The 27908-nt window shown below is 40.1% G+C and overlaps 1 protein-coding gene across 2 annotated transcripts; it reads left to right on the top strand.

Annotated features, from left to right (window-relative positions):
- Positions 1 to 27588, top strand: iffo2b (intermediate filament family orphan 2b). 2 transcript variants are annotated; one of them, XM_005459011.4, is made up of 8 exons: positions 1 to 1150; positions 18695 to 18755; positions 20122 to 20217; positions 21137 to 21307; positions 22186 to 22334; positions 22754 to 22955; positions 23098 to 23196; positions 24291 to 27588. In XM_005459011.4, the coding sequence occupies exons 1-8, from the start codon at positions 648 to 650 to the stop codon at positions 24522 to 24524; spliced, it is 1515 nt and encodes a 504-aa protein (XP_005459068.1). In that variant the 5' UTR covers positions 1 to 647; the 3' UTR covers positions 24525 to 27588. The 2 variants fall into 2 exon arrangements, with proteins under 2 accessions (XP_005459068.1, XP_013132548.1); XM_013277094.3 differs by having other exon boundaries at positions 22 to 1150; positions 22784 to 22955.
- The last annotated feature ends 320 nt before the right edge of the window (positions 27589 to 27908 follow it).

Genomic DNA, 27908 nt, shown 5'->3' on the forward strand with positions numbered 1-27908 from the left:
AGCCCGTCGATCCCTCTCGTCAGTGTGCGTGTGAGAGAGAGCTAGGGGTAGGGAGGTGGGAGGGGCTCCTAGAGGTGATAGTGCCTAGTTTAGCACTTTGCAACATGATCCGCGGAGAGGCCGGGCTTTGCGGCGCTGCATCCTGCCACACCGCGCCACATGGAGACCGGATAGAGCCGCGGTAAACTGGGCATGATAAAGAAAGAAGGTGGAACATTTTCCTCCTCTGTCGGCTGGCTATATGAACTCGCACAGCATCAGCAGCTCCTGACAAAGCAAAGGCAGACGGAGACATGAGGGTGACGGGAAGTGCTGCTGCTGCTGCTGGAGCTTCTTGCGGTCTGCGTCAAACCTCTCGGTCCTTCAGAAGATGATGCTCACTGTGCCTCTTAAGGGACTTTTCTGGTTCGTTGTGTGAACCCACACCACGGTGGTTAACATATTTGTTAATATCTCGGGTTTAAACGTCCAGCAGCAGCAGCGGGGATAGTGATGGTCAACCCTTCTCCAGTTGCTCAATCACTGTCTGCATCTGCATTATAAAGAGAAACTCACCCTGAGGGAGTGAGGGATTTTCAAGGAATATGCAGCGATAAAGAAACCACAAGTGTTGCTGTTTTATTTAGACAAGACAGAGCCATAGGTGGATGAACGGAGTTTTGTTATTTACCAACATGAGCTCGCTGTTTTTCTCCGATACTCCGCTCGGTCCGGTCTGCAACGTTCCCACCGGGTCGGGCGCGGTGACCAGCGCCCTGCGAAACGACCTGGGCTCCAACATCCACGTGCTGAAAACCCTCAACCTGCGTTTCCGCTGCTTCCTCGCCAAAGTGCACGAGTTGGAGAGGAGAAACAAACTGCTGGAAAGCCAGCTGCAGCAAGCTCTGCAGAGACCGCAGTACCGCCACCTTTACACCCGTGAAGTCGCCGTGCAGACGGACGGTCCCGAGTCGAGACTGCCGGGCACCATCTGGAGTTTCACCCACGTCAGGAGGCAAGGGGAGCGATTTGAGACCCTGCAAGGGCCCGGGGTGACATGGACGCATCCGGACGGAGTTGGTGTCCAAATAGACACAATTACCCCAGAACTGAGGGCTCTGTATAACGTGCTGGCCAAAGTCAAGCGGGAGAGGGACGAGTATAGGAAAAAGTGAGTAAAGTAAACACTAGTAATGTGAAAGTTGTGTGCGGGTATTTTATATGCTCAAATAATCTCAAGCTAGGATACGTCCAGTTGTAGCTTGCAGGGGAGTAGCAAGAAATTTAAGGCCTTGAGTGAATGGTGAAGCCCCCACCACCAAAATGTATTTCTTGATAAAAAGCTGCTAATAGGGAAGCTGTCCCCTTAAGCTCTTTCCTTTGCATTCACATAGATGCACAGACACAAAGATACTGAAGGGTTTAAAAGAAATGTCATATCATAACGGACAGACACACAATACCTGCAATTATTCCCTATTATACTCTAGATTGTAATCAGTTACACAAAAGGTCTGACTCATTCAATGAGTCAAGTTGATAGCGGTTTATAAAGGGGAAACATGTTTTCCTTTACAGTAAATCTGGGAATATAATTGCTATTGAATACACTTTTCACGTGTTAAATAGTTCACTTTTTAGCTAAAACGGTTTCTCAGTATTTGGTAAGTTAGGCAGGAACTCAGCCAGTTTTCAAGTAGTCTTTAAAGTCATCCATCAGTAAGTTTTTTTCCACATAACAAACCACACGTTTGTCTCTTTACAAACTTCTATATTTACTTTGGATTGAAGTTACCCGAACACGAGGACTGATCTGTCTGTCATGGGGGAAAAAAAGTTTATTAAGAGACATGATTGGTAATTTTGGCTCATGTTGTCACTTCTAACTTATTAGTGTGGCTTTTCTTCACCCGTGTGGACGTGGTTAGACAATATATCCAGATGCTCATCTGACAGGTATAGAGGAGAGTGATGACAGCTATCACAGTGACAGAGTGTCACTTGAGCTAGTACATCCCATGGAGTATTCAGAGCCGAGTGGCTGTTTGGCACTTTAGTTAACCAAACACGTTTTTCCATGAATTTAACTGATCCAGTTTTTTCCCATTTCTCCGGAAATTCCTTTGCACGGCTCAGTTTTCAGCAATTGTTCTCTTTTTAGTCATACTAATTGTGTCCATCTGTGGACTCACTGTAGCGTCCCCAGCTGACTGTGAGTGTGTGACTGCTGGCCGTCTTGGCCGGCTACTGGAGGGGGGTGTGGGGATTGCCAAGCAACCGCCTGCTTCTGTTTGGCGTCATGATTCAAGCAGAGAGGCATTTTTACAGGCCTCTGTCTGGTCGGTGAGGTCGTCTATGACGAACGCTTACTTCCGTGTGAGCGCACTGACTCAGTGACACAGAATGTGTGTGTTCTCCCACTCCTCTGGGAAACTGGATATCCTGTCCAGTCATCCCTGTAACACCAGCATATCCTTTTTTGTGCATTTCTGCTGTGGAAGATAAAGTGCAGTGACTGGGAGAGTGGCCAGATTTAAAATTCCTGCGGCTGAAATCCAAGATCTGGATCTTTTTTTGGCAAAAATGACTTTACATGTTTGCTTTTAAAATGTATATTATATCACGTGTTGTGGAATTTCTTTTACACCTGAATAAGTGACAAACAAAGTGCATTCCAAGCATGTTTTTATGGGCCAATAATCATTGTTATCGATTTGCCTGCCTCTCTCTTTCCCTCCTTGCTCTGAGCTTGATAATTGCATCATCGCTGAGTTCACTGCCCTGCTTTTCTTTCTGTCTCCCAGTCTAAATCCTCTTTACTACAGTCACCTTTCAGCATTCAATCCCTGAGCCCCATCCTGCCATGCCTTTTCTGTTCTGTGTTCTTTGTGTTCAGCCATTCCTTCACTCCACCCTTCTGCAGGCCCTCCGCGCCTTCGTGCCTCTCTGTGTCGTACAGACTGCTTTGTAAGGCGTCTTCATTCCCCATGGAGGCCACCACAGTGCTCTCCCACATTCAGGGTGATTTATTAAAGTTTTAGCAGTGTGGACACGCATAAAGAGATGGATAGGCAGTTGTCTTGTTTCCGATTTGGCCGCTTGCATTCCAACATGGTTACCATGAGCTGTTCAGATGTTTACTTCTGACATTTTACAGTGAAGCTGTTTCTGATCAAGAGGTAAAACAATGCACTCTGAACTAATTTCGTGAGATGTTATGTTGCAGAGTCGGCTTGAATACATGAAAGGGAGATTAATGGTGAACACCAGATTAACAAAAATAGAAAAAACACACTGGTCAGATTTCCAAGAAACATCAAAATGAAACTTAAGTAACAAATTTTTAACAATCTGTCTAATCTTTGAACTTAAATTTCACCTTAAATTTGAACTTAAGTAATTATAAATTTAAAAAAACATTCACAGGTTAACAGCTACAGCTGGTCTGAGTATTTCAGAAACTGCTCATCTACTACTATATAGCAGTGAGCGGCTCAGGGTGAAAGCTCTTGTTAATGTCAGAGGAGAATGACCAGATCACTTCTAGCTAATAGGAGAGCAACAGTAACTCAAGTAACCACTCATTATAAACAAAGTATGCAGAAGCACATTTCTGAATGCACAAGAACCTATTTAGCAGCAGAAGACCAAACAGGGTGGCACTGCTGTCAGCTAAGAACAGGAAACTGAGGCTACGTTTCGCATGGACTCACCAAAATTTGACAATAGAAGACTGGAAAAACATTGCCTGATCTGATGAGTTACGATTTCAGAGGTAGGGTCAGAATTTGATGTAAACAACCTAAAAACAAGGATCCATCCTGCCTTCCATCAGTGGTTTAGGCTTGTGGTGGTCATACAGTGTGGTTGATATTCTATGGTACCCTTAGCACCAAGTGAGTATTGTTTTTTTGTATCATTGTATCATCTGCTGATGGATGCTTCCAGCAGAATAATGCGTCATGTCACAAAGCTCAGATCATCTCAAACTGGCATCTTTAACATGACTAAAAGTTCAATGTGCTCAAATCATCAGACATCAGTCCAGTAGAGCACCTTTGGGATGTGCAGCTGACAAATCTGCAGCGACTGTGTGATACTAACATGTCAATATGGACCAGAATCTCTGAGGGATGTTTCTAGCAACCGTTTGAATCTATGTCATGAAGAATTAAGTCAGCTCTGAAGACAAAAGCGTTTCAACTCACTTCTAGCTGGGTATACCTAAGGTGGTTGATGAGTGTATAGTTAATGTGCAGTTCAACAATCAAAAGTGTGAGTTCATTAAGAAAGATCTGCTGCAGGTGCAGACTGAGACAGAGAAGAAGAAATCGAGTTGTTGTGCGATGCATTATCACAAATAAAATGTTCAAAATTCATTGTTCCAAAAATCTTAACTGGCCTCAATCCTGTATCCAAATCAGTTGCTCTCCATTGTTCAAAATCCTATTTGTATAGAGAACAGCATGTTCTTTCAAAGCTAATCTGTATTTGTGCATCTGGAAAAGCTCTTAACTTGGTGTGGATTTTATCCAAAGTCTTACCTAACCTATCAGATTCTTTTTTTTATTCATTGCTGTCATGTGAAAAAGTCTCCCTGCTCAAACACACACACAGTCCCACTGTCTGACTCCCACACACTAGCATACTGTACCTATTGTCAAAGAATAAGCGCTACAAATCAGACATCCAACTTAAATGAATATCCACGTAATGGCACAGTGTCGGGACTTACATTCCTGTCACAGCCGTGCAAAGGAAGATGGGTAAGCTCATTGCCAGCAAACCCAGTTCACACTGTTTTTATTCCTCCTTCTTCATTATACTTTTATGACTTGGGGGTGTCAGTGTGACTCTCCCAGTAATTGCCGTCATTATGTGATAATGTTTGAAAGGCCATGAGAAGCGTTGCTGACGCCGATGAGCACACGCTAAGAACAGATAGTGTTTCCAGTTCACTGTGACAGTTGTCTTGTCTTCACAGGCAGTGGCAATTTGCTTAAAGTTTTGCATTTTATATTTTTTGCACAGAGATACCACAGATGGCTTTAGCCATTATGCAGATTGCCACACAGGAGGACAGACAGGGAGTGAAAGACGGCAGTTATTCTTGGAAATAACGTGCTGATACATTTTCAAATAGGTGCATAAAAATATAAGATAAAAGAGAAGTACATAAGTGATACTGTAGACGGCATGAATTTATGTTAAGTAGAGCTCATGGATACAAATTCTGAGAGCTGTATAATTTGCATTATTATAACCAACTTTTCCAGTGCAGTTCCCACTGCAGCGTTAAAGGACATGTCAGTGAGAGGCTGAGCTCCAGTTGAGATACGAGATCGGCGGTTCCCAGTCGTTGCGGTGGCCACTCCTAATTGGTTGTTTATTTCATCAGTGATCTGAGGCAAACAACTGTCCTGCTGGATCACAGTGTGGAGACAGAGTGAAGCAGAACAGTCACTGGGCCTCCAGGGCATGTTCTTCCGGCATGAATAATTCACATGTAGCTGAATTTAGCTGTGCGTGGATCAATGCAATGAGAATTCAGTAAAGACACTTTTCCCGAGCCTCTGATCTCGGTTCCTGTGCGTCAGAGAGGTGAACATCGAAGCTGAGCCTCTCCTTTAAAAATCAGTAAACTGCTTTAACAAATTACAGGGAGAGGTAAACTGCAATTCCAAAGTCAGAGCCTGCATTGCGTTTCAAATATCATATTTCCTGATGAAGAGCAAAGCGCTGTGCTGATGAGCTCCTGAGCCTTTGTGTGTGTCTGTGGTGCTGACCTGCCCTGCTTATAATCCAGGCCGTCTATTCAGGAGAGGGATTTTCTCTAAGCCGTCACCTAGCACCAAGGCTTCAACATCCAGCCAGCCCTGCGCCACATCCTGGCATGCAGCCGCTGCACTGAACTGGGGCCTCTCAAACTAGAAGGCATCCTGCTGCTGAGATACAGAGCAAGAGAAAGAAGGATCAGTTCACTCAGGCTACTGAGCTCCAGAGTAGAGTCTGTACTGTTTGTCTATGCTCCCTCTTAGTTCACAACATTTTTTTTTTTAACCTTTCGAGGCAAATTGCTGACTTTAGAATCATAGGTCGTATCCATTCTGTTGGGTCTAAAACCTTTACAAACCTGGATTATACTTAGTGGAAATATTTAAAGGAAATGAGCTGCTGATACTGCTTATTTCTCTGTGCTGTACACCTCAATTCTTATCAAAAAATACATTAATGATCAATGATTCCCAAAATGACGGATAAGTTGGGAAGGAAGAGAAGAAGGACCTTTATCTCAACACCACAGAGAGTCTGTGAAGGCAGCAGACTCACAGACGAATGCAGCTTGTGACGAGGTATTTTAGGTATGAGATTGTTTGGCTGTAAAAAATTATGAGCCAGAAAGGTCAAGTAGCCACTACACAGGAGTACCAAAGGTTTATCAGTCTGAACACCCTGAGGATGCCTTACTTTCTACTGTGTGAGTAATGTTTTTTAATCGAAGCACCGGCCTATTTGATAAAATCATTAATAATTTTGGATTTTGGACTGCAATAAGTAATTTGCTACTTGTAACTTGTTACATCTGACAGGTTTGTGTAGATACATAATATTGCTATGTAGTTTAAATCAGTGTTTGTGGTTTAATCATGAGATTTGTTCACAATAATTGACTGAAACTGTCACTTACTGTGTAAATGCTGTAGCAGTCGCGTTGCAAAAAAGGAAACATAGTATATAGTGTTTCCCCATCTCCCTTCACAAGCCTTTCTTCTCTCATTGTCTGGAGCTGCTGCTGTGCTATGCAGCTGTGGTTGATTATTCATGGGTATCGATACAGCTGAGAGCAGTGGCGCATTGCCATATTTAAAAGTGCAGGAATGCACCTGTCGTTGGTATATAGACTGAACTGACTGTGCAGAAGGGTTTGTTTTTTTTTTGTGGGTTGTTTTGGAAAATAACTGGAAAGCCTTGCGACAATTGCAGGGAAAGCAGGAGACAGATTAAGTTATTAATCAACAGACCTAATCTTTATATAGACCTAATAATGTGCCTTTGGCTTTCGGTTCAGATCTGCTCAGTTTGTAATGCTTTTGCACCTAAAGCTTCTAATATGCTGGCACAGCACGCTGACTTAATAACGTCTGTATTTCTAAAGCTTGTTATTCCAGAGGAAATGCTGGTTTACCAGGCACTCCAAAAACATATAACTCACGTCTTTGGGCACTATATATAACGTACATGTGCGCGTCAGAGCATGACAGCGGTGTTAAATATGTAGTGTGAGACAAAGTGCTTTGACCTTCTGTAGCAACATTTTCATTATAGCTGTTGCATCAGCAAAAGCTGGTCAAGTTAAAGAAAGTAAACATAAACTGAAAATACTAATGGCAAATGTTTGTTTAAACTAGTGATTTTAACACCATTTTTTAGTCATGAGCTGTTGAAAAAACACTCAGAAAATCAGTTTCAGCTGATAATATTGTCCAACCTTTTATTCAAGCATTCATTTGTTGTTGATTTCTCTGTTGCTAAGACCATCAAGGCTTATTAAAAATATAAATCAGAGCTGTGTTTTGACATTGCAGCTTTCTTCACTGGAGACAGAGCGTTTATTTTTTTATTTTTTATTTTTTTTAATTAAAGCTCATATTAACAGTTATTTTCATGTCTCCCCAACTTGCCTCACATGAGTTGGAGGAATGAGGCTGAAGTTGTAGCTCTGGCAGTAGATATTTCAGTAGTACAGTGCAATACTTAATAAGCAAGTTACCCCTGACTTTAATTTAGCATCAGCTCTCTTATGAAAGTCAGCTGGCTCTTATATTTGGCACTGAAATCTCATTCTCTCCTTGTTATGTAAATGTTTCATTGATATAATTTCCCCATTATAATTGGAGGAGATAAGGTACTATGTCTGTCACCCTAACTTTGCAAAGATTGAGGAACCCTTTGTGGTGCATTTCTATAGATTTTGAGCAGGGTTGGTTAGTAATGAATTAACCATAGTCAGGACTGCATATTCAGATTACAACAAAATAACTGAAATCTACTTGGCAAACATTTGAAATGTGTAAAAATGGAAAGAAAATGAATGAAAACAATAGCTACATGGAGTAAAAGTTACAGTCTCAAGGATTACTTACTTACTTTTCAAACAATTTTAAAATTTCAAATATAAAAATTGAATTTATGAAACTTGAAAACACACACTCACTCAGAGAACCCTTAATGAACTGTTTTTAAAAAAAAATAGTTTTTATTGTAAAGCTCTTTGGTTTTTAATGCTCAATATAAATACATTTTATATCCTTACTTACTTTTTTATTGCAATGTAAGTTGACTAATCCAACCTTAAAACCAGTGCAAAATCCACTTTATTTTGAATGAGATGTAGAAATCTAAATTTTGCTGTCAGCTTCAACATATTTAATTTTTAAGTAATCCAAAAAAGTTTAGATTATATTACATTTTTTAATCAACGTATTAAACAGCGTATTATAAAACCATTGCTGTAATTTGCTTCTGGGGACTGACCACTTGTAAAGACACACTGAATACGTTATTCTTGCTTTGGCTCCCCACAGCTAACAGACTCTTTGTGTCTCTGTTTACTTATTTTCAATTCCTGGTTTTTGTTCTTTGTTTCCTTTGTTGGACTTTCTATTGAAGTAGCAGTGGGTATTCCTTTCTCAGGTTATTTTGGTACACAAGTACATTATGCTATTGCTATTTTAGTCTAGGTCATACACCTAGCCTTTGATTTATTTTGTTCTCTTTTTTTCTGATTGTGTTTCATTTTTACCCTTCAGCCGTCAAAGGCTGATGGAGTATAGTCAGGGGTGCACGTAAGTGGTCCGCAGGTGCGCATTCGCTGTCAAAATAAAAGACACGGACCAGATAAGAAGTTGCAACGCGCATTTGCGTACATATAAAAGGCACTGTTTTTGTCCGCTAGAGTGGGATTTTCACGGCATATTCTGCACCACATCTCTGTGCGTTCATCAGTTGTTTGAAGCCAGCTCACCTCCTGCAACCACTTTTCCGAGAATACGCACTTCTTTTGCGGTTCGGACTCCTTCTGACGTTTCTTTGGAGGTGGAGGAACACCAAAGTAATTGCTTGAAGGAGCTTGCTTCGACATCTTTAAGAGTTCTAAACAAATGTCTGTCCTCCTCCAGAAAATCTTATGTACGCAAACGCGTGTTGCAACTTCTTATCTGGTGCGCGTCTTTTATTTTGACAGTGAATGCGCACCTGCGGACCACTTATGTGCACCCCTGAGTATAGTCATCACCCCACTGTGCGGGCGAGCGGCGTGGACACCTAAGTTTGTGAATGCGATAGCTCAAGAAAAAAAGCAACGTAGGAGCTTTAAATTGATACCATAGGTATATCTACAAAAAAAATCTCAGACGAATTCGAATCTCATTGATCTCGACCTCAAGGTCAAAGGCCAAGTGTTCTTCTTTTATTTCTTATGTCTTTGTGTTTCTTTGTGGAAACACTTAATATAATACATGAAAACCATAGTTTATTAGTAATTGATCTTGTCATTTTTTTTCTTGAATAAGTCATGCTGCTTTATGTCATTCAGAAGTTGTGATTATATTTCTCACATTAGTGCAGCAACCCAAATAAAACGGCAGCCAGTTTGCAGGCATAGAAAAATGAAGAAAATCAGCAAATTACCTTTAAACATTGAAGTGTGTTTCTAATAAAATACCAGGGCGGCTGTAATTCAGGAGGTAGAGTGGGTACATGCAGTACATGGGGTCCATAGAGCACATGTTGAGATGTTAAACTCTAACATAGGTGCTAAAGTTCTTTTAATGAAAGTGGTGTATCATTTACATCCATTATAAACTGCATCAGTGCATTATGAAACTTTGTCATGAACTGTAGGCCGTTAGATTCAGATTGTTGTAATTGATTTAATTGAAATATGACAGTGATCGTGAAACAGGTGTATGTACACAGATGTACAATACGATGTTTGACTTGTAGTAATGTCTCATAGTTCTATTATGTGTCACATAATTTCACTGTACACACCCTGGCCAGTGAGGACTTGTGCCAGAAGTGAATATCTTGATCTTCTTTTTTTCTTTGATGGGATGTCACTCCCTGTGTACTCCACCCAAACATGGCCCAGACTTGCAAGCTGTTGATTGTGCACTTGCAGTGATTCTAACAAATCCACATCATTTGCACAGCAGAATCCCCCCCCCCCCCCCCCTCCCCCAAATTATAAAACTGTTAGGACATGGATTTAACGAGATGTTTTTACAAGTTAAGTCTTTACAGTTCTTTTGCAACGAAACATCTTTGTGTATGTTAAGTCAATAGACAGGAGCCCAGAGCTATTATGAGCACTATAATAGGGCAAGAATAAATCAGTGGGAACATAACAACTTAACAGTAGAGTAGTGTTCTTTGTAGGATGTGGGGTGGGGTCAGTTTGCAGTGTGGATTATGGAGACTGCAGGGTAAACTGATTTTCTGTCACAATGCTTTGTCACTCCCTCTCCTGCATACTGCACAAATATGATACGCAGGCAGATGAATCCTTGTATTCTTTCCTCTTTGAGTTCTGAGAAGAAAAACATTAATGCGGCCAATGAATTGCATAAGAACAATTAAGAAAAAAATAATTGACTTCACTGTTAAAATTTCCCTTTCAGGTTCATGTCAGTAATTATGAAACTGTTACTCACGGAAACTCTTCGGTCTTTCTGCCAGTTTCATTAAAGACATTTAACTGCCAACTATTGTAAGCACAAACAAACTATTAAGTTTGGGTGTTTTCACAGTGGCAACACCTTCGCAAGTCCATGCAGTTCATAAAATCACTGCCTTCATAAACACCTCGCTTTTACAGCAGTTATTCATTTTTTCAGGGTGAACTTGGGTCAAAGAGTTGGAATCTGCTGGCAATTACCTGTGAACGCCCGCTATATTGGTTGTTCTCCTGTAATATGCCTCAGGCCAAGGAAAAGGGGCCCTTGACTGGCTTTGAGAGTTAAGCAGTTAGATAATACATGTGCTTAGTGCAAACAAGTCAAGTTCACACCTAGGAAAAGCCAGTGCAGCAAGGCTTGGGCGCAGGTCAGACATGTTACAACAGTTGCTCCCAATTATCTTTCAGTCCATTAATGTGAAGGGAGGACAAGTGGAGTTGCACCAAGCCTTCTATTCAAATAGATGCTTTGATCAGTGGAAATTACTTTAAGTATCCAAGAAAAACAAAACCCAGGAACATGAGCTGTGCCCAAGCTATATGGTGCCCTGTTGTGGTGCAACAAGTTTATCTTGAAAAAGCTGGTCCACCGAGTAAAGACATGCAGCAGCTATATGAGCCGTGAAATTGCTCTGACGTAAACAAAGCTTATAGAAGCTTTAACCATGCTTGCTTGTGACGATGCTCGCTGCTTTTGTAGGAATTTAAACTAAGACTCAGATGTCTGGTTTTAGACACAACATCCATCAAACTCGCTAATTATATTTTCCAGTACCTAACCTCTAATCCTAAATGTTATTTGTTTTCCCAATCCTTTTCCAGAGAAGCACTACATCTCTGGACTAGTCTCGGTGTAATTAAAAAATGCTTTATTAAACGTCTGCAAGTACAGAACTGCAGCGTGTTAATGCCTAAACATATTTCAGTATCACTTAATTAAATAGTGGATGAAATGTTACGTGTGTTATGTGTGAATTTCTTTACCAGTTAACGTAAATTAATGTTAAAGTGTTGCTGTAGTGATATTTCAATATAGTGTAAATATACTGTGACCAAAAAAAGTACTAAAATTGGAATTGAAATTTCTTTTTATAAAAAAATGTCAACGCATTCAAGATAATAAAATAAAATAAGAGAAGATAAAAAGACAATTGTTGAAATGTTAGATGCCACATGCACTGTGGTTACCAGATGACAGATGTGTGTGCGTAGACACCATGTGATGATGTGTAATTGTGCAAAGTAAATAACTGGATTGGATTTCCCCATCCAAGCACATGTGTCTATTAGATAATGCTATGATAATCTTAGCTAATAAACTAATAATAATAAATACATAAGAATTTGGTGAAGGGCTGCAATGACTCATCGAGTATTTCAGATAATTTGATTATAAAAAGTTCTCAATACAAATACTTTGATTCGATGTTTCGTTTAATGCACGCGATTTATAGAACAATGTAAACGCGAGCGTTTCACCCACATTTAATTAAACTGCATAAATGTTTAAAAATATAGAAATAAAAGCTTTTTTTTTTTTACAAGCCAATAAAATGTACATGGGCCATTAAACTCTGAGCCACTGACCTGAGGGTTGTTAGGTGGAACACTGAATTATTATTAATATTAATTATTAACATCTAGACCATCATATCATCTGTTTTCAGCAGCACAAATACGTGCCTCCTGTTTATGTCAGAAAGCCTTTCAAGAAGACAGAGTAAAGGTACATTTATGCCTTAGTCTAGATTTCATATATGTCTTATTTTAGATTTTTAGATTTTGAAAGACCGGTGTTTTTGTTCTCTTTTGAATATTTATTATTGCTTATTAACAAGACAAAAGTATTTCTTATCCCATTACACGAATAATCAATGGAATAATTGATAGATTACTTGATTACTAAAATAATCAGTAGCTGCAGCCCTAATTTGGTGTGATCATTCAGACCTCTCACTCGCTCCAAGGTACATTTAAGACCAATTTGGCATAAAGGTTGTTTCTATTTATTTTTTTAGGTGGATTTCGGCTTTATCATTGTCTTTTGTCTGTTTTTGTATTCCCAGACAGACTGGAAGATATTTAACTTAAAATAGACAACTGTACTAAAAGAAAATGGAGTGTTAAAATTATCATTGCCAGATGATTAACATAATTTGAAGTTGAATAAACTCAGAGAAATGTGCTTATCTCAGCGAGAGGTACTATATGTCCAAAAACTTCGAAGTGCTCAGAAAATTTGCGTAAGAATCATCTAAATCATCTAAACCAAGCAGAAGAAACCCACTTCTCCCACACCCCTGCTCAAGGAACATGACAAACACCCCAAGACAGATCTCCAAACGGAAGGAAGCACCTTTCAATCCAGCAATCCCACACCAAAACCCATGGGACCAAAAATATCTCCTACCAGTGTCCCTGCATCAGACCCTACATGATCAGACACCACAAGACACCATCTGATGTCTTTTGGATTCATGAGGGGTACCTACCCAAATCATTTGAATAGTTCATCCATTCATCCATGTGCTTTTGTAACTGATTATTATTAAATATGTGTTGTAGGATTTTATTTGCCAGTTAGTTTTTAATAAACCAGCGTTTACATTTGGTACATAGATTTGTGGTCCTCAGGATTTTACAAATGTTATCTGTTGGTTCAGCTATTTTAATAACTGTAACATAATGGCAGTCCTCTCAGGCTCAGCTTATAGCTTGCATTGAGTTCTAATTAAAAATGTTAGCATGGAAACACTGTATGTTATACCTGCTCAGCATGCTAGAGTCAGTATTGTTAGCATCATCGTCAGGTTAGCAGGCATTGTTATTCAGCACAGAGCACTACTTAAGACAACATCATGGATGTAGAGTCTTCGTCCTCTGTCAGGGATTTTACAGTGATTCAGTTTAACCATGATAAATTAAATAGTCCCCGCAAGGACAACAAGTGTAAATCAAGAAGTTTTACTTTTTTTTTTAAATCTTACCTTATAAAAAGTATAAACATATTCAACAGGAGGAGAAGATACTCCATCAAAACATGTAATTAAAAAAAAATAGTGAAAACAACAAAACCCCTCTTATGAAAAAAAGATTCTGAGAAATCAAAAGAACTGAAACATGCTGTGTTTCCTGTAAAATATAAGCATGTTCATCTGTGGTCACTTAGCAACACTGGTGCCTCCTGCTGGTTTCTGTGCCCTGTCTGGGTTAGGAGGGCTATATTTATGACACATAAAACAGAAAAATCACCAGTCAGTGAGCAACAAGCCTCTCTGTGCACAGCTTACATGACTGTAGAAGACAAATAAGCGTGTGTGTGTGGTTGTGTTATTGACATGTACTGAGGTCAGAGAGGAAGGTGGTTAATTGGAACTGAGAAATGAAACGAGCCTCAACCTTGCGGTGGTGTCTTGTCATCAGAGACAGTGGGCCTCTGAGCTGCTTTACGTGCTGGCCCTGATCCATTTCATGCAACTGCTTCCTTTGCACCCCACATATGTCTCTCAGTGGAGTCTGGGGAAGCTATAGATTACAGAGCATCACCAAGCTTAGTTAATGATCCCAGAGACAGAGTAACGAAGATCACATTGTTCTCTCTATTTTGCATAACTGCGCTATAGTCATGTCTTCCCAGGAAGCTGATCCTGTCAGGGCAATTTTTTGGGGGGGAATAATGTAGAGACACTAGCCTGCTGATTCTGTGTTAATGAAAACGGCGAATGCTTGTGTCATCTAGAAGACATCGCATAGACACCTCTAGCTGTCCACCGGAGGAATCACAAGTACTCAGGACGTTTAGACATGATTTATCAAAGCTGTCAGCGGCCTCATTTCATACAAGCAGCTCAGCTAAATGGCTAAGTGTTTGTCCTGCACGTAGTCCCATGTATTGATCCCTCACTCTGTTATCATGCAGGGCTTCCTGCTTTTCTCTCTCCGCTCGCGTGAGAATTTATTGTCACTGTGCCATTAAAATCTCTTAATAGAGTTTCGCCTACGGTTCCCCTTTGCAGAGTTATTTGAGAAAACACACACTGATTTGTGCCCTTATACATTTAAACTTTATTAATAAAGAAGGAATGTAATTTATAGTTTTCACAATTCAATTACTTAATTGTTTTAGATAATATTGTGCTAAACATACAGGAATTCAGTCGGACCAACCTATCTTTTTGTAAATCACTTAATGCAAATTTCAGAGTTGTAGAAATTTTAAAGTGTTTTAGCTGCCCAGTAATTATTTATTTTGAATTAAGACCTGTAAATCACGAGTTTTTGGCAAACATTTCTATGTGTTGCATCTTTGAGAAACACATTTTTACTAATTTCAAAGTCTCCCTCTTATATATACCAGTTTACAAGTGATATAAGGACCTAATATAGAAGAAAGATTATGGAACAAAAGCGCAAGCCGCTTTTGAATCCAGAAAAAATATTTTGAATAGTAGGATTTTAATCTGCTCTAATATGTAGGATTGGTGCTTGAGCCTGTAATTTGTTGCCCGGTTTCTTAAAGCTTCCGCACACAAACACTTTCCAGTATATCACATACTTGAAACAGGGTGTTGGCTGACCTAAAACTATTTGCAATGAACGACGGAGGCTTTGTGGTATGATATGCAACCACACCTCAAAGTTTTCCCTATGCTGTCTTTGGTGTTTACTGCATATTCCATGCTTTTTTTAATAGTTACCGCCTGTTGCATAAGAGTTTAGGACCTTTCTGATGAACATTTAATCATTAAGATAATCTGGATAGTCACCTCCAATTATTTTCACTCTGACAGTTTCACCAGTAAATCACTATGAGTGGCATAAAACTATCACCTTGAGCACTATCGTTACAAAGAATCAGGTGCGGATCAAGACTTGGATGGGTGCATGCTCCGTGTCCTCGGGCGCTGTAGTGGGAAAACACTGAGGCAATTTGCGTGCAAATGTAACTCCCAGACACACCACACAAGGCAGGGAGGGTTATTTGGCAAGCTCTGCGGGAATGCTGTTGTTCAACAGACAAACGTATGAGAAATGTCTGTTTGATGTGATGCACTTCAGGTTTCTCTTTCAGTACCACACTGCAGTATTCTCTTAAATCACTGATTTACATGAATCACGAAGAATCAAGTAGCTTTTTAAAAATGTCCTACTCCAGTGCAAAAAGCATGCAGTGCTGATTTATGTTACTCTATGTTATTAGATTAGATAGAATGAAATCTTCCATCCATCCATTCATTCTCTTCTACTGATCCTTTGCAGGGTTGCGGGGGAGCTGGAGGCTATCCCAGCTACCACAGGACGAGAGGCAGGACAGGTCACCAGTCTGTCACAGGGCTAACATATAGAGACAAACAACCATTCGCACTCAGATTCACACCCACATTCACCCCTATGGGCATTCACCCCACTACACGTCTTTGGACTGAATGAAATCTTACTTAACATAATTAAACTCTTGACACTGATACCAAAGCACCAGTGTAGAGTGCTTTTAATGGCTAAGTGAAACTTGCATGCAGAAAATATTTTCTACACTCACAATATAAATACAGTTATATATTTGATTTGATTTGATTTGATATACCTTTATTAGTCCCACAAGGGGAAATTTCATGTTAAGGCTGCCGACCTATTGCACGCAATGGCGGCGCCATCTTACCCTCCGACCATACATACATTACAGAAAAACATCACATGGGGAAGACAGGTCAGAGAGGTATACATGGAAAAGCACAACATGAGGAAAGATAAGGAGAAAAAATGTGTATGCCCAAAGACTGCGCCTAAAATCAAAATAATACTGGCATATCTCAGATGTCAGAATATGACAGAAATGAAATCTCTTTGATATATTGCTAAAATCCAAGCTGACTTTCTCAGCAGAATAAACACATCTGTAACAGCACACCTTTTAATTTATTAGGCGGTGATTCAGAGGCTGTGTCTGGCAGTAAACAGATGTGCATGAGCTGACACAGGCTCTAACCCTCCTGCTGTCTTTGTCCTTGTAAGGAGACTCCCGGTGTTCATCTTGATTAAGTCATGCCAAAGGAACATGAAAAGCAGAGCCACGGCTATGGCAGACAGGTCAGATGAAGTAACTTTGCTGGAATGTCAGCTTTGTTTGGGTTAGCCATTTTTATCTAGAAGCTTACAATGATGGTGTCTGAGGTCGGTGAGGTGTACTTTTATGGACTGGTGATTTGTAATGGCTCCAAATAATGTGGAAGCAGTTGCTGCTTTAGTAACTGCATTAACTTTGATAGGTGATATATAGCTTTGAAAAATGTATTCCCTGTATTTACTCCTATAAATCAAGGGAATCCTATATTCCCATGATTTCACCAACAGTCTGAATGAAAAGGTTCTAGTGTGCATTCAGGAAGTGACAACACAAGTAAGACAGCACGTAATGCAGGTGCTGTTGTGTCTGCAGAGGATGTGATGCAGTTGTGAACCTCAGTGACCTTAGCCAGAGTTCTGCTGCAGAGTGTTGTGGACACAATAAACACCACTGCCAGCATTTTTTAGAAGAACAAGGCTTCAATCACGAAGCATGCTGGCACGCCCTGCCAGGGAATACTTCTCTCTAATTAGACAGTGTACATTCACTGGATCCTGAATGGAAACAAGGCTGATTTTGTTGGAAAAGTGAATCTCTAGTGACGCGTGTTCTGACTTTTGGCTGTGGTGTGCTCCTCCATTGTGAAGGCTATAGATGATCTAACCCACAATGAAGCAGTGTTCACCCCATGTCAGCTTTCTCTCTTACAGTAAACATGTATGGTTAGGCATGTGCTACTTACACCGCTCTTCCCACCGGCTTATTCGGTCTCTTGCACAACCTCACACAGAAATCCCCTCCTGTTTTTTTCCTCCTCTGTGGCCCACAGTGTCTCATACTGTGCAGCTACTTCATATTCCTGAATGAGTGTCTTGTTCATTCTGAGTGTCTTTTGGGAAGCATCTGTGACTCAGCATATCTGCTGTCTCTCATCCTGGGGCACAAGAAGAGTGGGTATTAGTAGCACGCTGAACTGACCAATGCAGTAAGCCTGAGCCTCCTGTGCTTTGTGTGCAATAGCTTCATACTGCAAATTGAGCAGGCTCCTAATTTTGTTTATACAGAGCTGCCATGGTGCTGAAGAGTGATAGGACGAGAGAGACAGAGGAAGGGAGGAAAGACCTGCATTGCTAATCATAGCTTTCAGCTAACAGGAGGGTCTGGTGGTTTATTTTTAGCAGCACTGGTGGTGTGACTCTATAGATGGCAATGTCAGTTGGTGTGATGGTGGAGCCACCATTTGTAGGTTTATTGGCACTGAATGCTGCAAAGTCATTAATAGCAGACAGGTGGAAAATAATTTGACCATGAGGTTGTTACTGAGCGAAATGTTCTTTTATGTCTGCTAAATGTCAGCAAGTTAGTAGTTTTTTCTCCTAAGCACAAGTGTGACTTATCGGTCTAGATTGTTTGGTGTGGTGTAGTGAATTCAGCCCAGCTTATCTTTAATAAATTTTGGAATTTCAGTAAGTGTTGACAAGTGTCTTCAAATGTATAATGACCAAACATTAAAAAAAGATTAAGTTGAAAAACAAATTTCTGACTTCACAAACTTGGGACTGAGTTGGGACAGGACTGAAGCATGGTGGCATGAAGGAAAACTCCAGTCATGTTTCAAAGACTATTCACAAGCAGTGTTTGTAGAAGGACGGGACTCAGTTCTTCTTTATTGTCTTCACTGAAGCAGCGTGGTTGTAAAGACACTGTTTAAAGAAGAAGGAGACAAAAGATCGAAAAATGGGGTGGTGGGATGGTGTGTGGGTTGTGGGTGTGGGTGTGGCCCCAGTCTGTCAAGGACGTTTTGTAATCAGAGATGGGAGTATTAGCTCCACAAAAGTACCATTACACTGTCTGCTGGGCCCCTGGGGACAGGCCCGACGGTAACTGACCCACCTCTGTGCTCTGTGTTGCAGATGGGAGGAGGAGCTGTCCAAACGAGAGCAGCTGGAGTCAACGGTGACAACCCTGCAGCAGGTTGGGAAACACTAAGAACACACAAACAATAACATATATTCTGCTAACATACTTATGCACAGCTATTTGAGGGCTTGGTAAGGACAATTTAGTACATGCAGATGAGGAATATATAAAATAATCTGGAAAAAAGCATGTGCATGCATGCATTTCCAAAATGCTATACAACACATCCATAAACATACAGTGTTATGCTGTGTGGGCTCAGCAGAGCTGGACTAGAAGCAGCTATAACCAGGAGGATGCTTGATTGGTTGTCAGATTAGAAAAACCTTATTACAAACCCATCAAGAAGAGCCTGCTGGCCTTGTTATAGATACGAACGTCAAATATCACCAACACTCCACCATTATGTTTCTGCTCAGAGGAGTTGAAAGGAATACATGCAGAGGTAAAATCAATTTAAAGTGTCACACCTCGAGGCTATATAGAGACTGCAACACACACAGTCCCAGCTACTGTTAGTGTCTCATCCAGCTGGGATCCATTGCTTTTTTCGGCTTTTGCGCAAATCGATCAGGGACAGCATTCGTGTATGTCTTAGATTCTGGGTCAGCAAAATCCCAGATAGAGAGGTGGAGTGGTATCCCCCTAGGGGCTTTAACCTTTTAGAGCACACAGGCTGATGTCGCTGTATGCATAAGAGGTGGGGATTTCTGCAAAGACAGTAAATTCTGTGCAAAAGCACCATTTGTGTTCAGGGCCCAGAGCCAGAGGGCTGTATGCTACACAGAAACAAAAGCTGGTACTCCTCTGTTGGTGAATTAAACTAAGGGAGGCTTAAGTTTAAACCTTTCAGTTCTACTTGCTAAATAGTCATCTTTGTGGGTTTGTGAGATTTTAAGAAAATACTATATGGGTAGTGAACGCAATGTTCAAAAACAGGTATAACTACCAGTGCAGAGTTTAAATGGATGGGTTGACGTTTTGGAAAATACTGTTATTTATTTTCTTGATGAGAGATAGATGAAAAATAAAAATTATCCTACTCCCACACCGTGTGCTTCTTGTGCTCTACCTGAAAATATACAGTGAGGATGAGACTGGGAAATAGTAGTCCAGCACATAAAGGCCCGAATAAAATAACAACTTTGTGGTGCTTGTAGGTACAGTAGATTCATGTTTTCTTTTTGAGACAGTAAGCTGGCTGTAGGGTTGTATTTTAAAAAAAGACAGGAGAATGGTGTCAGTCTCTTTATCTGAGTAAATAAGGTTCTTAAATTGTTAGTCAGTTTATCTAGTTTCCTGTCCTTATACACTGTGGTCAATATCCTAAAATGCAAATAGCTTCAAGTGAAAGCAGATGTTTGATCATGCAAATATAAACCTCCTGGTCTTGCTTTCTTCACTGTGACATCATTTTCAGAGCGCCCAGGAGGCAGCAGAGGTCCAGGATGATCTTAATGAGAAGGTGGACAGACTGAAGGCTGAACTTGTGGTCTTCAAGAGTCTCATGAGCGATGTAAGTGTTTGTTTAGCACCAGGGTGAAGCCATTATCAGTTTTCCTTTCACTGTGTTGGCTCCCAAACTTAAATAAATCATGTTAGTGTTCAAGAGTTTACAACATTGACACTTACTTCCCTGCAGCATACAGGTATAAAATTTATATATATATATAATATATAAAATACCATAAATCATCCAAGACAATATTCCTGAAATAGCTCAGAAAGCAGCTGTAGATCCAGAGCACTTCCTGTTCTGTGCAGCACTGTATTGTTCCCTGGCAGGTCTGCTCAGACTGATATACAGTTCACTTGTGATAAACTGCAGCGGGGGCACATCACAGCTCACGATTGCTTGGGGATAAATATATGCACATGCTGTTTTTGTTTTGGAAAATGCTGTTGTTTAGCCTGCTTCTGTTTACTTTGCCATTCATGGATTTTCAATTCTTTGTCTCTTTTTGTGTGCTTTACATTACACCCTGTTATTTGCATTAAGAGAAGGGTAAGTGATGCAGAAGTAGAGGATGTTTTAGGAGGCATAGATTAGTTAAAACCCTGCAGTGGTTAGACAGTCTGTATTTGTGCCTCTGGATATAATTGCTCGGAAAAAAAATATCTATATTTCCATGCTCCATATCTGCCTCTGCATACTTATCAGACCAGAATTTGCATTTTTTTTATTAGATAATAAATAGGCCAAAGTATAGTTTTTGAACTGCACATAGATGAATGCACTAACATTATTTTGCAAGTGTTTGTTCAGATGAATAATTAAATAAATATGATGCAGAATTTGAACATTCAGATAAAAATTACAGCGTTATGTTGTTGTGGGTAGAGTTGGCATGGAAATGTGGGACGCAATTTAACACCAGCTGATAATCAAGACGGTATGAACGTCATCTAAAGAGCCGCTCTCTGTCCTCATACAGCAAATGTCTGACCTGGACTCCAAGATTCAGGAGAAAGCCAGGAGGGTGGACATGGACATCTGCAGGCGGATTGACATCACGGCCAAACTGTGCGATGTGGCTCAGCAACGCAACTCAGAGGACATGTCAAAAATGTTCAACGTTAGTCCTGCAAGGTCGCTTCCTGAGAAGGCAAGTGTCCATCTGCCCCGGATTCATTTGCTCTCTCACAGTTTCTTAGATGAGCTGATAGTAAATGCAGGAAGAACCTAAATTGTATTTTGAAGGAGAAATTCGGCACTAATGAGATGAAATCTGCCAGGCGCTCGCTGTGTGGTGACTTTGTTCCTTTCATTCTCAGCTGATCATGCACTGAATGACACCCCCCGCCCTAAATGGGCATCGGTCCATAGCTGCATGTTCGCAAATACGCTCTCATGCAAACACGTAAATATAGACATGGAGAAGACTTATGTCCAGAATGCACGCACACACACAGAGACACACATAAACAAAAGATGAAATGCTGACCTGCCAACTTTTCTCTGCACACAAGGTTATCACATTGCGCCGACATTGCTGGCTGAAGCCCAAGAATAAATCCTCCGTGAACCAAGCTGGTGACTTCTCATGTGCCACATGTTATATACGATCCTACCTTTAATGAAATTTGTGAATTTACAATTTTTATATGCCAATAAATATTGATCTGAAGATGAGTTTATGAAGCTTGGTGTCAGCGTATAACATTTATGCATGTTTGTACAATGCATGCGAACAAGAGATACATGCACATGTGCAGAAAAACACGGTCTGTTCTGTTGTTTTTTAATAAAATATCAATTTCTATGTTATTTTATTAGCTGTATATTAACTTTAAGTATACATGTCTTGCACTGCGTCTTTCTGGCTTCTGATGAGTGCAGGGTTATCACTGAAAATGAGCTAAAACATTAGGCCTTTTGCTCAATATTTGATAGACTTCTGCGTGCTCTAAATTCCCAAAAATATGCCTAATCATGAGATGTATTAGGTTCTCCGTAGATGCAAATGGTCTTTGTGCTTTTCAGGGTGCCATGGCCTGCAGCAAGAGAAAAGAGCGCAAAGCTGTGTCCGATGAGGAGAATTCAGAGATGGATGCAGAGCCAAGTACTTCAGAGGAGGAGGTCCCCGGGTCGCTCAACATCACGGATGAAATGAAACGCATGCTTAACCAGCTGTAAGCGACACTTTTCATGAATACACATGCACCAAAATAAAGCTGGTATTTTGTTTTGAATCAAATTAAATGAGCTCTGCGCCTTCAGCATGCCAGAATAGTTTCCGGCATGTTCCTCCATCTCCCTCTGGTGTTCACAGTGTTGCAGCTAACAGTCAGTGTGCTCATTCAGCAGAAAACAACAGATATAAATATATGGACATTTATTTACCACCAACACTTAGAATATTATAAGAAACATTACAGTTTCTGGCTCTTTCCTTTACTACTTTTGTTTTCCTTCTACTTCCCTTTTTGTCTACCCTAAGAGCACTTCTTTTGTTTCCTATGACCTTTGCTGAATCTGTTGGCTTTTATACTTGCTTTCCTCCATCTTTGTCTTTCTTTTCCTTTCCATTCTCTGACCTTGTCCTACACAGACATTGCTCAGATAACTCCTTTGTTGCCAGGCGTGAGACGTTCGAAATCGACGACGACTGCGACAGTCTGACGTGGGAGGAAAACGAGGAGACTCTCTTGCTGTGGGAAGACTTCGCGAACTACAACATGCCGTACACCCTCGCTGCGCCGACGAGCACAACCACCTGCCCCTGTGAGGGCACCAGCGAAGCTCCGGATCCAGTGAGTCCTGTGTGCATTAAGATAATTTGACAGCATGGGGTTTTTAAAGTCATGCAATTCACAGTATAGATCATTGCTGTGGCTGCTGTGTAAGACATTTACTCATGCATGATGAATGAGGTTTCTGTCTGTGCTCTCTAAGGACTCCCAGGATGGAAGCCTTGGCAGCCTCATTGATGAAACAGAGTCACTATTTAAGACCAGAGAGCAGGAGTACCAGGAGACCATCGGCCAGATCGAGGTAGGCAGACCTACCAGCGAGCACACAAGACATGCTCATTCAACCACTAAAACATATTTTTCACTTCAGGAATGCAAGTAAAAAAATGTAATTTGGCATCTTAATCAAAAAATAATAATGAGTTTTATTTTTCTTATGCTTTTTTTCTAAAAGAATAAATTGGAAAATTCAAGGATAAAAAATAATAATAATTTAGCATTAAAATGGCATTTCGTTTCAACAACTTGTACATACTAACCATTAACCATTAATAGATTAACCATTACAGAAACATTAAAATATATTTTATTAATAAGCAATACTGTTAATTTAGGGCAGCTGTTGCATGAACCTTACACTGGGTGGTGATCTAATAAATTTGTATCCCAGAAAGAGACAGCATGACTCAAAGGAGCCTTATTTTGTACGTTAGACCAAATGGTAGCAGGCAACAATCAAGAGAGATACAAAATAACTCAAATGTGGCTCTTAAATTACCTTTAAATGAGATACTGAAAGGTTACAAATACATAAAAATGTCTAAAATGTGATAAAGAACTGCAACACACCACATCTGCACAATCCTTATTCCGAGAATGAATCAGCCCAGTTCTGATTCATTCTTGGAATAAGGCTGATTCATGCCTTATCAGGCATAAATGTCATGCCTGATAAGTAAAGTGCAAAGATTTCTTTGGCTTTGATTTATTTAGCTACCAGACAATTATAAATGTGTGCTCTTGCATGTTATGACTGATTGAGACAAAAGGAAGTGAAGACATATAAACTTGGTGAAAAATGTTTGCTTAGTTTTTGATTTGATTAATTTTATTATTTCAAGTCATTCTTCTTTGGAATTGGACCTGCCTTAAAGTGAACTGCAGTAGCTGTTTCTTATTGCCTCATCAACAGTAGAAAATGTGACATTTTTAATTGTATTTCCAGAGAGTTCAGCTTTGTTTTTACAGTCGTTAGCAAGGTTTAGCATCTTAACATGCTAATCCAAGGTGACGATTCAAAAGTTTAATACCCACCTATAAACATTTAGTTTGGCCTCGTCCTTACTCTCTTCCTTCTTTCTTCTCTATGTTGAATCTTGTTTTTTATGCTTTCAGATGGAACTGGCCACAGCAAAGAGTGACATGAACAGACATCTGCATGAGTACATGGAGATGTGCAGCATGAAGAGAGGCCTTGACGTTCAGATGGAGACCTGTCGACGGATGATTAAAGGCGGAAGGAACTCTCCCTCTTTCAGCTCTGTGGCCAGCAGCGACTCAGGGAACACAGACGAGATCCAGGATGAGATTTCGGACAAGGACGCAGAAGCTGAAGTCGCCGTTAGTTGATGACTGCATTGCTGGGCTTTGCCCCATCTCCACTTGTCTCCCCGCCCCTGGTTATCACAGGATTTAAAGGCCCGGCTAGAGAGGCGGACCAATCTAAATCCGGGCCCTTTTGACCTACTAATTAAAGTTCTCTCGGTCGTCCTCACTGGTGCAGACCCAGAACTGGTGCTTTTATACTATTTCTGTTGTTTGGAAAGTGGTGGTGGGGGAGCGTCTTTGCTTGGCAAAGAGATAAAGAGTGCGTAAAGAAACCATGCTGTGCTCTCTTCCTCACTGCTGCCTCGCTGGATCCTCGTCCAGAGCTTTAAATCATTTTTGGGATAAGAAGAAGAAATATTTTAAATGGGCCGAGAAGTTTTTTTCTACCCTATTACGATCCTTTATTTCTAAAGGAATTGAAAACAGTACATATTGTGCTCCTTGTTTAGTCGAGAACGAATACGTTATTCACCAAAAATATATCCACCTTTTACATTTTTGAATATTTATTTTAGATTCCAAAATGTTGGGTGTCCTTAATTTGAACATTTTATATTATTATTTGAGCCCAGCTGGGCTATTTGCAATCCAAATTAAACTGGGGGTTTGGGGAATTTAAGTGTCTTCTGCTGGGGAGACAAAAAGAGGTGGAGACAAATTGTGTTGGGTTTTCTGGTGGTTTCTGGGGGAACTCTGCAGGGTTTGCCAAAGCTGACAGAGGAAAGGAGCACAGCCTTTTGATGCATCAGTGCACTACTCAAGTTCTATGCAATTTAGCTGGCCTTATTTTTTGGACTGGCTTTCACCCTTCCTTGTTTTTCTTAAGACCACTAGCCTTTTAAATAAAGCAGGTGTTTTCTATATATCAGTTAAGAACTTGTGTTTATGTATAAAAATAATCTTAGTATCAGACGTTTGTTGTTGTTTATTTTTTTCCTCAACATCAGTAGCAAAACAAACTGGAACAGCGTCTTGTAACACCTTCATTCATGGCAATAAGCACTGTAAGCATTTGTTAGATGTTATGCTGCTGAAGCTGTCCGTGAATTGCACTGATTCAGATTTACTTCGTTTAGGAGACGGTGTTTTTGTCCTGTGCACTTTGTGCACATCAAGGCGGGTCATTTAAAATTGGATTACGTCCAGTAGTTCTGTTAAAAGTTACTGAGTAAAATGAATCATCAGTGTAATCAAAGCCAAACAAGTAAAAACCAAAGGTCATGTCATAAAAACGGTTCGCTTTCACATACGTCTAACACGTATACATTCAGTTCATTCATGTGCTTTAGTAGGAAGTTGTTTTTGTTGGTATGTGTGATTTCAGTTATACTCCTGATTGTAGACTATTTCATGCTGTCCTGTAGTCAGGTTGCACATCCTGCTTTTTCTCTCTTGTATTGAGGCTAGAAACATCAGACCTTGTGTAGAGGGCTGTAGGCATGTGATCGTAAACCCCAGAGGCCTTTTCTGTTTTATTTTGTAATTGTCTTTCTGCAACAGATTGAGATGTCTCGCACTCACAAGCTGACTGACGCATGGGGACAGAAGTGATCTTTTTATCACCTCTTTGTATCATAGTATATGTACGGTTTGCTAGATCAAAGATCAAGTGCTACTTCTATTTTGAAGTTTTAAAGAAGCAGAATGTTAAAATACTGGCCTTTTGTTGTTTTAGCATGCTGGTGGGGGTAAAAGGAGCTATGGGTCTTTTTTAAATAACATTATATTTTGAATTTTAAAAAGCTGCAATGCAGACAGTGCGCTATGTTTTTAATCAAGACAGTGTCTCTCCCAATATGAAAATGTATTCGTGGCAGAAAAAAAGTGTATTTTTCACTGTTTTTAATCGTTCTGGGTTAACTGCAAAAGGTGTAAACTGTGTTATGTTGCCATATTCAGCTGTTTTTAAACTTGTTCCAGATGTTTTCGGGTCATTTATTTACCACAACACAACACCCATACTAAAAACCAATTGACTATATCAGACAAGAGTGGGGAGCATCCTTACTCACAGAGAAACCATCATACTCTTATTGCTGATAAATAAAACCAGCCTGATAAGCATCAAAGAGCCATTGTTTTACTGGGACTGTACTGTGTAGCGACGCCACAGAGCAACATTTTGACATGCAGGAAGAGCAAGTCCATAACAACAAACGGCAGTGTTTCACCCCACTGTCGCCGTCACACTAACCAGCCAACCAAAGCGAGCGTGTACAGTAACATGACAAAGATATATATCAAGCTCTGAGTCCTACTAACTCGGGAAAGTTTCACAGCCTTAGTGTTTGTACCACAGATCAGTGTCAGTTTTCCACAGTTTGGAAAAATGTATTGGTTTTTTTTTTTTCCATAGTCGGCCGTTCTTGCAAACCATTATCATCACCTTCCCGTCACTTTGAAGCAGGTTGTAGTTCAATCGGTTGAAAATGCTGTAGCAACTCTCTTTGTTGAATGTAGCTTAAGCAAAAACAAAAAACATGTAGCTGTTATTAAAAAAAAAACAACCCAGGGATACATGGTGTGCTGTGTGCTTATTGGAGACCTTGTTATGTTTCGCTGTACTTAACAGGTTTTTAAGCCGACCGACTCACAGTATGTGGCCTAGATGTATGCAAATTAGGTCCTGGTGGATGTAAATGTTTCATACTAAAAAAGGGGTTTTATACGAGCGGTTTTTATCTGTGGGATTATGTGGTTAATTGTCCTGTCAAGTTTTACATTACATACCTGTGTTTGCTGTTAATATCATTATTAACCTGATAGACATGGCAGAGTGATAAAGAGCAGCCGTACTAAGGTAGAATCTGCAGAGCTGTTACTGGTCTTTGTGTTTCATTTGCTTCAAAGGTTGCATCCTGTCGTTCCAATTTTAAGTAGCTGATTTTATTTACTTCAGTTTGTTTCATCGTTTGGATTTGTACATTTTCTTTATTATTATCATTATTATTATTATTGTTATTATTTGCTTAAACTATTGAAACAGTGTATTCATGTGGGTGGAGGGCTGATTCATTTTCAAAATGATGAATGTACTCGGTTGATATTGGGATGAAATGGAATAAAAGGGTGTATTGGATAAAAATAGAGGCTGTTTTGAGTTTTTGAAAATATGTATATATGTTTATTGATTGATTGGGTTTCTTGTTTTTTTTAAGTAGACTAGAATACACTGCTTAAGGCAAGTTAATAGACAGTAATTTTGAAGTTGCTTTTGTGTTGCAGTCTGTTGGTGTACTAGAATATTTTGGAAAGACTGTTTTTTAAAATGAAATCTATGCCACCAAAAATAGTTTTTGAACACACTGATTCATCATAAGAAGATTTCCAAAAAGTATGCTACTACTGATTGAAGCATCTTTTAATGAAAGTGTAGAGGATCTTTTGGCAGTTTAACATGTAACA

This window comes from Oreochromis niloticus, linkage group LG5, assembly GCF_001858045.2.
Source record: "Oreochromis niloticus isolate F11D_XX linkage group LG5, O_niloticus_UMD_NMBU, whole genome shotgun sequence".
Lineage (NCBI taxonomy): Eukaryota > Metazoa > Chordata > Actinopteri > Cichliformes > Cichlidae > Oreochromis > Oreochromis niloticus.